At 42.6% G+C, this 12839-nt stretch overlaps 1 protein-coding gene across 1 annotated transcript; it reads right to left on the reverse strand.

The window, feature by feature from the left end:
• Positions 1–106: 106 nt before the first annotated feature.
• Positions 107–12839, reverse strand: LOC147140939 (uncharacterized). Its single transcript, XM_086042522.1, has 9 exons — positions 12695–12839; positions 7371–8087; positions 6641–6802; positions 4499–4606; positions 3020–3092; positions 2778–2862; positions 1464–1513; positions 1275–1385; positions 107–1058 (listed from the first exon to the last, which is right to left on the reverse strand). Exons 2-9 carry the CDS (start codon positions 7980–7982, stop codon positions 955–957), a joined length of 1305 nt encoding a protein of 434 aa, XP_085898648.1. The 5' UTR covers positions 7983–8087; positions 12695–12839; the 3' UTR covers positions 107–954.

Here is a 12839-nt window from a genome sequence, read left to right on the forward strand (position 1 = left end):
TATATATATATATATATATATATATATATATATATATATATATATATATATATATATATATATATATATATACACACATACACATACACACACACACACACACACACACCAGCTGTCTTTGGGCAGTAGGCACGGTATATCCTGAACTGGTTGCCAGCCAATCGCAGGGCGCACAGAGACAAACAAATGTTCACACTCGCAATCACATTTACGGGCAATTTCCAGTGTCCAATTAACGTACCATGCATGTTTTTGGAATGTGGGAGGAAACCGGAGTACCCGGAGAAAAGCCACGCTGGCACAGAGAGAACATGCAAACTCCACACAGGAAGGCCGGGCCCGGATTCAAACCCACGACCTCTGAACTGTGAGGCAGATGTGCTAACCATTTTTTTGGGAGGATTTTTTTTTTTAATGGTAAAAAAAAGTTGTTGTTTTTTCAAGAGAACGCTGTATATGTTTTGTAAAAAAAAAAAAAAAAAAAAAACGTTTTTCCTATGGAAAAAAATTCAAGCCCCCCTCCCCAACAGACACCCTCTCAAATGACTGCATGCACTGGCAAGTCTACCATATGTGTGATTATAGAAATGCACAATAGATGGCAGCATTGCAACAAATTCAAATTACAACCAATGGAGGTGCACTTTTTAACAAACAGATAAAAATGTTTTTTGAGGCTTTAAGTTAGCTTAGCACAAATTCCATAAATTGCTAATTGAACCTAACAAGTTGCGGCAACTTCACTGACAGACTTTATCAAGCATAACAGTTAAAGTGCTTTTAATGGCGAAATTTAGAAGAAAACAGCTCCTGGATTTTTTGGGGCACTGAACATAACAGCTATCCCCCATCTACAGTTGAGTAAATAAATGCAATAATACCATGTCGCAAAACCGGACCCCAAAAGACATCAGGCTTTGTTTTTTGTTTTTTCCTGGTTTTCCCGCAGGGTGGTCACGAGTCCAGGCAGACGGCGGCCACAATACCAAGGCGGCAGTCTACAGTTCCCGTGTGGAACAGGAAGTTGTCGTCATCTACGTCGTGGATCAAGTCAAATGCTGCAGGGGGGGGGGGGGGAAATTACAGCTTCACGTGACTTGGTTAAGCATCAAATGGCACGTTATCCGTGACTAATCTTGTATGCACTCATCCAGTGATTATCAGTGTGGTATGGGCTCCCTCTTGTGGTGCACAAAAGAATCACTGAATGAATTGTTAATTCTTGTTTGTCGAAGGCCCTTGAGTACTACATTCTGTTCTTTCACTAGCCCTACCTGCAGGGGGCGCTGCTGAGACTTGTGGGAATAAAGCGGACGGTTCGGCAAAACCTCCGTCAACGACTGGCCGAGACGCCCACCTCTCCCCACAAAGTCCGCTGGGAAACGCTAAAGCAAAGCGGAGTCAAATTGGAGTGAAGCCGTATTTGGGATCCTGGTGTTGTGTGAGCTGGTTGCCATGACTACCTTGTTGTTGCAGTCGGGCATCATCTGACGTCATAAACAGTGCGGTCCTCCTGTTAAACAAACTATCATGTAAGTGAATCATAGCAATACAAATGGTGTATAAAAATTCTCTCCTGGGGGTGTGACTAAATGCAAAATGACTGCAATGCTTTAAACCAAAATGGCTGTCTCCCTGTTCAATTTCAGGCATGGTCCTATAGACTTTTTTGTGGGTCCCATGATTATTGACATGTCCAACCACTTTTACATTGATTTGAGAAACTGGTTTCAGGGGCTGATTTTTCTAACTTTTCAAGAGGAGATGGGGGTGGGGACCCGAGTGCGAATTGGCTACTTCAAAGCAATATGGCTGATTTGATCTTCAGTTTCTGGCATGAGTCTTTGAGACATTTTTTTGTGCATCCAGTTATGAGGAATCAAGATACGTGATTCCAACTCCCCAAGCAGGAATCACGGCTGGACCAAATGACTCTTTCGACAGTACCCCAACATAGTTTAATAGGGATGTCCATCATGAGTCGATCCACAAAACAGTCTCCAGACGCTATGCTTGAAACGACAGGTTTGAAGTCTGAGTCCATTTGGAGTCTTTTCGGGCATTGACAGGGGTCCTTCTCAAGCAAATGTAAAAATGTGTCAGATTCCAACCAATTTTGAACCATGTCATTGTCTACTAGACAGATAAGTAACACAAACGGATTGCTTCTAATACAAGCAATCCCCAAGATTTTTTGTAGAATCAGAAATGACAAAATTTAGACAATAGGTCCAAAGAAACGTTGGTCCTCCCCAAAAAATTAGGGTTTAAAAAAAAAAATCTCCTGCAATGGAAAAACGTTACTGCACAATATGGAGTCCACCTTAGCTTGAGGGGGGTGTATCCAGGAATGTGCTGACTGTGCACAAACACTCTGACTCAACATGGAAACCGAAGGCTGCCAAGTGCACAAAGAATAGCAAATGCAGGGATGATATGCAGTGGGGAAGGGGGGGGGGGGGGGTCATAAAGGGGATTTGGATGGATGATGGAGCGTTCATTCTTGTGGGGGACCTGGCGTTCTGCTGGGGGCTTCATAAATCAGCCTGATGGTGGGCAGCCAACTCTTCTTGCATCTCATTGGACAAAACATTCTTACTCACTTCCTATGTCCAAACCATCTGAAGTCCAGTTGTCTTAATGAAGAGCAGACTTGAAGGTTTTACATGTCAACTAACATAACCACATTGGAACCTCTAGTTGAACACCCCAGATGTCAGACAACTCAGAGTTAAGAAATATGCAAAAAGAAAATAGAAGTCAACCATTTCACAGACCTGTGGAAGCTTTCCTCCATGCTGAGATAGTGGATGTCCACTCGGGGAGTCACACAGTCTGAGCTACCTCCGTTTGTGTAAGTACCTGAAGGAGACAATTGAGTATTAGTCCACATCAAGGGTTTGGTGGAGGCAGTTTTATGGAAAAGAAAATCCCCGTTTTAATAGGTTGTGTACAGGTTGAATACCTCAATTCAACTCAACTGTATTTACAGAGCACTTTAAAACAACCATTTCTGTACCTGGGAAGTTTTTTAAGCCCGGAAGAGCTGAGCCATTCAAAAGGTCTGGTTCTGGTACTGAGTACATGTGAACCTGTAAGGATGACAAAATGGAGTTAACATTTTGATAATAATAGGCAATTGTAAAAGGTGAGAATGAAACAGTCTGGTTTGATAACAAGTGTTGACGCGCATCTGGTCAAAAGTCCAAATTAGGTGTGGTTCTGGTCTAAATCCTATCTCCGAAATCCAACGTGGCTCCTGGACGGAATTCTTGGGTCCAGGTTCAAATGCTGTGTGGGTCCTGTTCCAAATCCAATGTTTTTACAGGACCAAATCAGGTGTGGTTTCTGGTCCAAATCCTATGTGGCTTAGGTCCAAATCCAATATGTAACCATTTTCAAATCCAATTTGGTTCCAGGTACAAATTGTATGGTAAATGTAATGTTGTTAAAGGTACAAGTGTTATGTAGTTCCTTAGTTAAGTATAACAAGCTCCAAATCCTTTCTGAAATCATCTCCATATTCTGTGGTTCCAGGTCCATACCCAATGTGGTTTCTGGTCCACATCCCATATGGTTTCTTGTCCAAATCCTATCTGGAACCACATGCCATATCTTAAGTGGTTCCACGTCCATTCTTCCTGGTGCACATTCTATGTGCTCACTGGTGCACATCCTATGGTCATAATCCTTTGCGGTTTCAGGGTCAAATCCCATGTTGTTCCTGGTCCTCATCCTGTGTGGTTCCAGGTTTAAATCCTCAAAGTGCAGTTTGGCGCATGTTGCGGCACGCGAACTCACACGTGGTTGTGCTTAAAACCAACAGAGCCTCTCAGTGTGTCACTTGCCTCCAAAGACAACAAACCAGCTCCAGATAGCACAGAACAATAGGTTCCCTCATCCCAATTTCCTAATTATGTGTGTGTAAAGCTCCATTTCATCCTACTGGATCAGAGACGTGCTGATTTCAAACACCACTTCTTCATGCAAAGACAGGCCCGGAAGGTCTGTCATTTCTCGAAATCAAATACTTTGAATTGCAACACTGCCCCTCAATATTTCGTGATCTGTATCCGTAAAATACCAGGAGATGGGCACCAATACGGAGAAATGTCTCAACTGATTACAGTTGTATGAAAGGAGAACATGTGTGGCTTGTTTGGGACCAGTGAGCTATTACTTTTCTTGGTCCTAATACTTACGAGAGGCAACATAGCTTCCGGGTAAAGGCCACAGAAACGAACAAAATGAGCGTAGAGTAGAGATACGTATTGATTGCCACTCCGGATGGTTTTTGATGGCTGAAAATGTCATTTTTCAGACGTTTACATTTGAGTCAAAGGATAAAATGCGGTTTGCTTGGAAAAGGTCTATTACTACTTTTCCTAGGTCTAATACTTGGAAAATTAGCACAGAGTAAGACAGGGTAAGCCTCCATGCGCATCTGTATGCGAAAAAATTGGAAATAAAGCTTCCTATTAGTGTTACACTGTTGTACCTTGGCCTCCTGGACACCTTTGGCCGAATGAGTCTTGACGTGTTTCCGCAGAGAGCTTGGGTCGGTGTAGCGCTTGGTGCAGCCGGGGATTTGGCAGGCGTACGGCTTCTGTGAGGGAAAAAAAACAGCCACGGATGGATTTTATGTGCCGGACAACAGCAAGCTTGATGTGGACAAAAGAAAATGTCCAATTTCAAAATAAACCTGAAACAACTAAACTAGTTGTGAACCTTTTAAACTAGACAGAGTGTAGATCTCCACTACCATCATAGCTAAACCCATGTCAAGTTTCATCCACTCTTATTATATGTCAATCATCACACGTGGCCAGAGGTGTCAAATCCAGGTCCGGAAAGTAAATGGTAAATCTGCCAAAGTTTGGCTTGAGCCACAGGTGCTTCTACTCCCACAGAGCTCATTTATCCGCCTGTTGAGTAGAAGCACCTGTGAATAAAGGCAAACTGTGACAGGGTTTCTACTTTCTGGACATGAATATGACACGTGGCAACAGACAACAGTGGTTTTGCAGCCTTAAAACACAAATATACAATAACTATTCCCCCTATATGACTATATGGATTTATTTGTTGCTGCTGTTTTTTACAGACTTTTTACAGGAAAAAAAAATATTGTTGTCAAAGTATGGTATTTGGATCAGGGGATGCCGATTTCTCGGAATGTTTCAGGAAGAACTGTTTTGAGCAGCAGGCATTCTGGAGTGACCAAAACAAACAAGTCCCCGTCTAAGCACACTCACTTTTGACCTGAAGAGTGTGACGACAGGAGAGGTTTTTTTTTTGTTTTGTTTTGTTTTTTTGGCATGTGTCCATTTCACGAGCTCTTGATTCGCCTGGCAACATGCCAGCCAGCATGAAGCCGCAATAAGAAGGGGGGGGGGGGGGGAAACGTTCTCGCTCCTTGTTACGACAACAACTCACTAGTGTAGTTTGCCGGATCACCGATAAGATGTCATTGCTTGCTGGCTGCTGTAAAACTAATTATGGCTCATGGCATCGGTTCTCGGCGGGCACTGAGATTTCACAATCTTTAAAAATGAATCAAATCATGCAACTATGCAGAAGCAGTTGTCTGAGTGCTGGTAGGATCAAGAAATCTGTTAATGTTTTGCACACAGTTCTTCTCGTGTCTGTGTCCTTGTTCTTTACGGTTTAGCATAGGTTGTCAGCAAAATTACTTTTCCAGGAATTTTACTTAAAGCGGAAGTCAACGCAAACATCTTTTTTTTCAAGAATATGTTCTATGCAAGCCCACGAGTTGAAACAGGGCTTTCTGATAAATATTGCGTTTGTGGAATAAGTGTTAATGCACTCGTTTTTAGCAATCTCCGGGGGCGGCCATTTTGTCTTCTGTCGACTGAAAATGACATCACAACTGCTCACCACGACCAATCACGGCTCAGATTCAGAAAACAGGTCAGCCGTGATTGGTCGTGGTGAGCAGTTGTGATGTCCTTTTCAGTCGACAAAAGACAAAATGGGCGCCCCCAGAGATGGCTAAAAACGAGTGCATTTTGCTGCTTAATTTATATTCCACAAACGCAAACTTAATCAGAATGCCGTGTTTCAACTAGTGGGCCTGCTGGGAACATATTCTTGAAAATAATATGTTTGGGTTGACTTCTGCTTTAAAGCATCCACGCCAGCCAACTATCCAAAGGCAAGATGCATTCTTGGGGTGTAGGCATAGCTAACTAGCTAACAACACGTTGCAATTCGACCGGAAAACTGCTGAAGCGAACAAAGGCGCATCACGACTCATGCCTGACTTTAAAGGCCGTCACAAGACACCGTTTTAGCCAGGGCCCCAAAAATGAGGAGGACAATTGCTGACAACCGGTTTAACGCTGTATCGCCACGATTGGAACTACATACTGTAGTTTTCAGTCTTTGCTCATTTCCACCAATTACCTTCAAACATGTAGAATGAATTTACAAACAAATCTTATTGCTAATTGCTAATAGTGCTGCTATTTTCAGCGGAATACAATCATATCACAAAATGTGAGGCTTGTTTCAAACAAATGTGCTCTTATATGTAAGACTTACAGGAAGCCAAATTAGATTTTTTGTTTTGACCAGAAATGGACAGTATATAGCTGTGGGGGTTAAACAGTAGACCGACTGTGTTGAGGTGTGTTCGTTGGTGCTTGGCGCGATCGCTGGAGTTACTGAAGGCCTTGACGCAGCCGACGTGCTGGCAGACGTATGGCTTTTCCCCCGTGTGGCTCCGCAGGTGGATCTTCAGGTTCTCCAGGCGGGAAAATGCTTTGGAACAGCCTTCAAACTGCAGAAAATTGCAACAAAACCATCACATTTGCATACCTGTCAACTTGTACGTTTTCCCCGTATTTTATACATTTTTTGATCATTTCAAATTGTGTACGCCGTATAACAATTTTTGTACGAAAAAAAAAAAATTAAAAACTGTTTTTTTGTTAGACCGATCTCGTCTTGCCCATTTCAACTCTAATCCGGCGCGTCCGTTAGCGATTCCGACTGCAAACTTCGGCCGATTTTCACGGGCAAAGTCCCCACCCAATAACCCCCCCCGTTGAGGGATAAACACTGTGTAAGATTCTATATAGAAATATACATTCTGTTTCCCCCACCTCTCCCGCTGAGCGATAAATACTGTGTAAGATTAAAAATAGATACTGTGTAAGATTAAATACAAAAAATGTACGGGCAAATTACTACTTTTGTAAGATTCCGCACAGCCCCGGGGTTGACAGGTATGCATTTGTATTCATCTATTGAGCTTTTTCTAACTTAAATCTTTTCCTTTGCTTTTGTCTCCGTTCATTAAGGATATTTCTCCTTAAGTCTGTGGTCTCTTTATCTTACCAACTCACCATGCACTTGTTGGGCTTTTCCCCAGAGTGCACCCTCATATGGATGAGCAGCTTGTACCGTGCGTTGAAGGGCTTTCGGTGTCGGATACAGTCGGCCCAGAAGCAGGCAAATTCCTCGCCCTTTCTCTGGTCCACGTGCACTTTTTCAATGTGCCTCGCCAGTTCCTCCCGACTCTTGCAGGTGACGCTGCAGTCCGTCCAAAGACACTGCTGGTCACATAAGATGTCCTCTGTGGTTTCTTGTTTTACGCTGAGACGGTCCTCCAGGTTATTTTGAGATGTGGTCCAACCGGGTAGATTGTAGGATACAGGATGAGGAAGGGTAGGTTGGGAACTATTGCAGAACCCGTGGGATGTTGTAGGACTAGTGGAGAATGCCTCCTCGGTTCTGTCGAGGTTGGACCTGCAAGCGAGATGCAGAGAGGCCATAGAAGTTCTAGGTGCACAGAACACCCCAACACTACCCGAGAGGATGGACGACTGGACCCCAGAATACGGCGGTCCCTGGTGGTCCTCCACATCTTCAAAGAAACCAGGAAGTGTCATTTGAGCGTCCGGGGGCCCGAAGTGCGTGGGTCCGAAATCCGTGGTTTCGAAGTCTGGGGGCCACATCTTAGCTGTCGATGGGATGGCGTCAAGCCGTCCCCAACATCTTTCTGCTCTTGAGCATCACATTTTCAACGTGTTCGGTCTCCGCTGTCAGACATCTTTAGGGCACTGTGTGGGGAAAACAAAAATTCAACATGACACCAAAAAGTTACGACCCAAGAAAAATCCCTTTGATCAGGAGTCATAGTGTTTACACCAATGAGTAGTACAAGTGTTTGTGTTCAGGAAAGCCCTTTTGCAAGAGGCACCACAACAGATTTTTAATCTGCTGGCAAAAGAACACATGCAAGTCATTAATATGCCACAAAAAATTATACAAGAAAAGCTCTTGTGACTATTAGGTTTTTTGTTCACAGAAAGTTGGGAAAAATTATAAACCATCTCAAATGGCTTCACTCATATGCTGCTGATGTCATTTACAGCAGGTATTGAGTCATGGGTACAACCCGGCCGGGTTCTTTAATGCGGATGCGGCTCAGACGATGAGTAAGTGGACTTCTGAAGGACCAGCCGGTCTATAAGTGTATGCTTCTCGCATGTGGTTTACTGGTACAGTCTGGTTTACAGTTTTATGGTCCTTCCTGTAACATGGAGGCATGGGAATTGTGAGCCAATCCTAATTAGAAAGATTTAAAGTGTTTTCCGCGGAGATGGATGAGCTTCAGGGTTCGCAGTTTAGGGTCAGGGGGTTAAGATTTGCTCGGATTAGAGTAGGGGTGGGCAAAATTCTGTCATCATGGGTTACATTTTTTACATGGACAGGCGGGTCTGGTCATTCATAAATGAAGTTAAACGCAATGTTAAAATATGTATGTAAAAAGTTTATTTTAATAATAAAGTAATTCATTCTAACTGTAAAATTGTACGTGTGATTAATTGATATGAACAGATAGGATTTGCTAACGTTAAGTTAGCTATGTTACGGTTAGTGCTGTTGAAGCTAGGAGCAGGGATGAATGATAGCTAAAGTTTGGGTTTAAGGTTAGGGGTTAGAATTAGTTGACGTTTAGAGCTAGGATTATTGTTAACTAGGGTTAGGGTTAAGATTTAGCTTGCCGTAGTGTTACTGTTGGATAAACCAAGTTTAAGGAGTTACTGTTAGGTATGGCTATGGGGTCAAGGTTCACTCAGATTAGGCATAGGTTTACATTAGGGTTAAAATCATTTTGGGGTTGGGATTGGGAATTGTGTATGGGGTTCGGGTGCCATATCTTAATGAGGGGTTTGGGTTAAGCTTAGTCTTTAACCGAATGATACTGAAAGACTTTATGAAGCATCACACTAGACCCCCATGAAAAGTTCCATAAGGAGTCCAACCAGCAAGAAAAAACATTCTGGGCTGTAGTCCATGAAGAAGAAGTGTTACGGTAAAACTAAGAAAAGTTTTCCCACAAAGCCCACCACGAGCCAGCACACTCTACGGCGAAATGGCAACCCGGTCTCATGTGGCGTCTTTTAAAAGATGCACTGGCTGAGTTTAGCTAAACACAGCTGTGGCCTTTCAAAACCAGCAAATGTGTGCTCTTGACTTACAAACGCTCGTGCCTCCTGGTCCATGAAAAATGTCACTGGGATCCAGAGATGCAAGCATATCGATCCTCTCTTGTAGCTTCTTAGGCCCAGATAACACTTTAATGACGTAACTGTTTTCACAACCCGTTGCTGGGCTTTTTTAACGACCCATGAGCCCCCTGTGTGTCCACAGTCGTGCACATAGTTGGCCACAGTCCGACAGTTTACACTTGTGGAGCTCAGGGCCCTCGTTTTCAAAATAACATCTTGTGAGACCTGCTAAGTTGTGCTTTAATAAACATTCAGGGTTAGGGGTCGAGGGTTAGCTTTAGGGCAGCTGGGCGTTAGGTTTAGGAGGGGTTTGTGATAAGGATGGTGGTACAGTTGGATTGAGGATAGGGTTTCAGGATTAGGGAAGGGTCAAGGTTAGGAATAGAGGTAGAGGGTTCGAAGTAAGGGTAGGATTACAGAACAGTTGGAGTTCGAGGGTTCGTGTTAGGGTTGGAGGTTGTTGGACACAGTGGCGCAAAAAGGGGGTATGTACCATTAGCGCCGGATTGGGGCGCTGCAGCAGAAGGGGCGCCAAAGCGATGGGAGGAAAATTATTTTGTGTAGGTATTATGTATTTAACAGCTGTTTGCTCATGCGTAATGATATGATCAATAACAGAGGCACATCACTGATTAGGCACACCTCTGCTCCATGACTGCCAGCCAGTGCTTTGAGGGAGCCGGTACGCAGGAGTACGGAGTACCGGCACTCCTCAATTTTTGTCTCGTGCGTACTTTTTACAGTGCACCGAGCGGGGGGGTCATTTAAACAAGTCAGCGAAACTGCAAACACGCCGCCAATGCAAAGGCTAACTTCAAAATAAAAGCTTCCCAAAGAATACATTGAGTCATAGCTTTTATTTTGAAGTAGACCCTCACAGCGAGTGGTGGCATGACGGCTAGCTTCACTTAACTTAGCTCTTAGTGTTTAATGCCATCAGAGAGTTGCTACCAACATCAACACAACACCATCTCCAAATCATATTCACAGGTTAATTAAGGACACTAAGAAACCGCTTGTTAATTCCGCCATCATTGTATGATAGGGCACAAGTCTCCGGCGTTAGCGGCTACCTACCGCTAATTGAAAGCAACGAGTGCCTGCCTGGCAAAAGCGTCTGACAGCTGTTGTTGCTTTCCTTCTTTTTCAAAAGATGTGGACATACACTAGTTTTATTTTCGTAATTTACCCTCCAAATTTAAAGGAAGAGAATGGGCCTTAATGCAGAAGTTAACACAAAATTTTCTTCTCAAGGAAATGTTGTATGCAGCACCAGTAATCTAAATACGGCATTCTGATTTATATTGTGTTTGTGGAGTATGAGTTGAGCAGCAAAATCCACCCGTTTTTAGCCATCTCAGGGGGCGGCCATTATGTCACTTCTGTCGACTGAAAATGACATCACAGCTACTTAGGGATAAGGGAACAACCAATCATGGATCACCTGTTTTCTGAAGCTGAGTCATGATTGGTTGTTACCTGTTACCTGCCTTGAGTATCTGTGATGTCATTTTCAAGCGGCAGAAAGTGGCTACCCTGAGATGGCTAAAAAGAGGTGGATTTTGCTGCTTAACTCGTATTCCACAAATGCAATATTAATCAGAATGCCGTGTTTAGACTAGTTAAGGCACAGAGAACATTTTCTTGTAAATACATTTTTGGGTTGACTTCAGCTTTAAATTGCACTTTGAGGTCTTTGTCATTCATGGTCCATGTATAAAATAAGAAGGTATGCCGCCTTATATTGCACTTTAAAGTTGTATTCATAAACAGACAGATTTGACATTTCAAGATTGGGAGTTGAGGGGGGGGTGCCTATTGTGTGTCTGCATACCCCTCAGAAAGTAGGTAGTTGCGCCCCTGATTGGACAGAAGCTTTGAGAGGAAGAAATGGAGTAACAAATTGACTTTTACTGGCCTGTAACTGTTGCTCCTCCTCTGTCCTCAAAATTGTTTACACGGACTGTCAACATCCACGTGCTATGACCGAGTGAAATCATGGCGATAGCAGCGACTTAATTGGCCTCATGCGATCGATCGATGTGCAAAATAAAGGAACTTTGGTGCATTGGAAGCAGGTAGATGTACAGTGGTGCCTTGAGATTCGAGTGAACTGCCTTATGAGTTTTTCAAGAAGCAGCTGTTTGTCTTCTCCAATTCTTAAAAAAAAAATAGGCTTCAAGCTGTTTATTGACATTGAAGTTTAATGTCAAGCTAAACAGTTATACGTGTATTTATTATATAACCCTATAGCTTTAGCTTACAAAAGTCAGTTTAGCTAATGCTAACAAACGCAACAAACAGGTTAACGAATAGGATTGATGTTGTGTTATAAGTATAACCAGTAGCGGCTGATGGAATTTTCACCAGGGGGCGTTATCAATAAAAAATATAGATAGATTAGTATATGGATTAAAATCTAAAAAATTCTGTAACAGTGTGTTACGTGCATTTTTGGACATAAACAGTGATATGTTTATGTCTATGGATCATTAGAAAGTTGGGATGGGAAATAATACAATGTTTTGTCAACGATATTACCACGGCGCAACAAATTTGCAATAGTTTATGTATTGGGTGAAACACGATCATCAATGATACATGACAATATCAGTCACAGAAGACAGTTATTCGACATCGAACAGCGTCAGTATCACATGATGTTGGACACCTGTGTATTGATACTTAAACTCGTTGGTTCTTTTATCGCCGACAGTTTTTTTAAAGGTTTTTATCTACCTGACATGTTTTGGCTGCAGTTTTTCGCCTTCTTCAGATGACTGAATAGTTTTTGGCGGCAGACTGCAGGCAAATAACTTAAAGAAAAACCTGCTTGAGGTAAATGAATCAATGAGTTTAATTAAAGTAAATAGAGAAAGAATGAACTTTATTCAGCTATTACGCTAAAATTGTGTATTGATACTGTATCTATACGACTGTAAATGTAAATTGTAAACAATAAACAAAAACACATGGTCATGAATTGTGCAGTGTAAATGAATCTTTTCATGACAAATGTAAATAGCTAGCAATGTTTGTCACTGAACAATTATGGTGTAACACAATTAGATTACTTTCTGCAGTTTCTGTGCCATGCCCACTACATAAATTCCCCAAAATTTGGAAGAAAAGTAAAATATTTATGCACTCACATGACACGTAAAGCAACATCTTCTTCTCAACGAGCGTGCGAGGTTGAAGTCCGTATGAGAGAGCCAAAGCTTCGCAAATCAGGTGTAGGAAGATTGCTGCTGACTGCTGAGAGTCTCCAACGTCTCCACTCTGCTCTGGTTTGAG

The sequence above is a fragment of the Filicampus tigris genome, chromosome 10, assembly GCF_054856515.1.
Source record: "Filicampus tigris isolate MCC_2025a chromosome 10, RoL_Ftig_1.0, whole genome shotgun sequence".
Classification (NCBI taxonomy): domain Eukaryota; kingdom Metazoa; phylum Chordata; class Actinopteri; order Syngnathiformes; family Syngnathidae; genus Filicampus; species Filicampus tigris.

Excerpts from the sequence above, each read along its gene's own strand:
- LOC147140939 (XM_086042522.1), bottom strand. The coding sequence starts at position 7,982 with ATGTGGCCCCCAGACTTCGAAACCACGGATTTCGGACCCACGCACTTC. Across the intron at positions 1,514-2,777 it reads ATGGAGGAAAGCTTCCACAG|GAGGACCGCACTGTTTATGA; the intron begins GTCTGTGAAATG and ends TTTGTTTAACAG. Across the intron at positions 1,386-1,463 it reads TGCCCGACTGCAACAACAAG|CGTTTCCCAGCGGACTTTGT; the intron begins GTAGTCATGGCA and ends GCTTTGCTTTAG.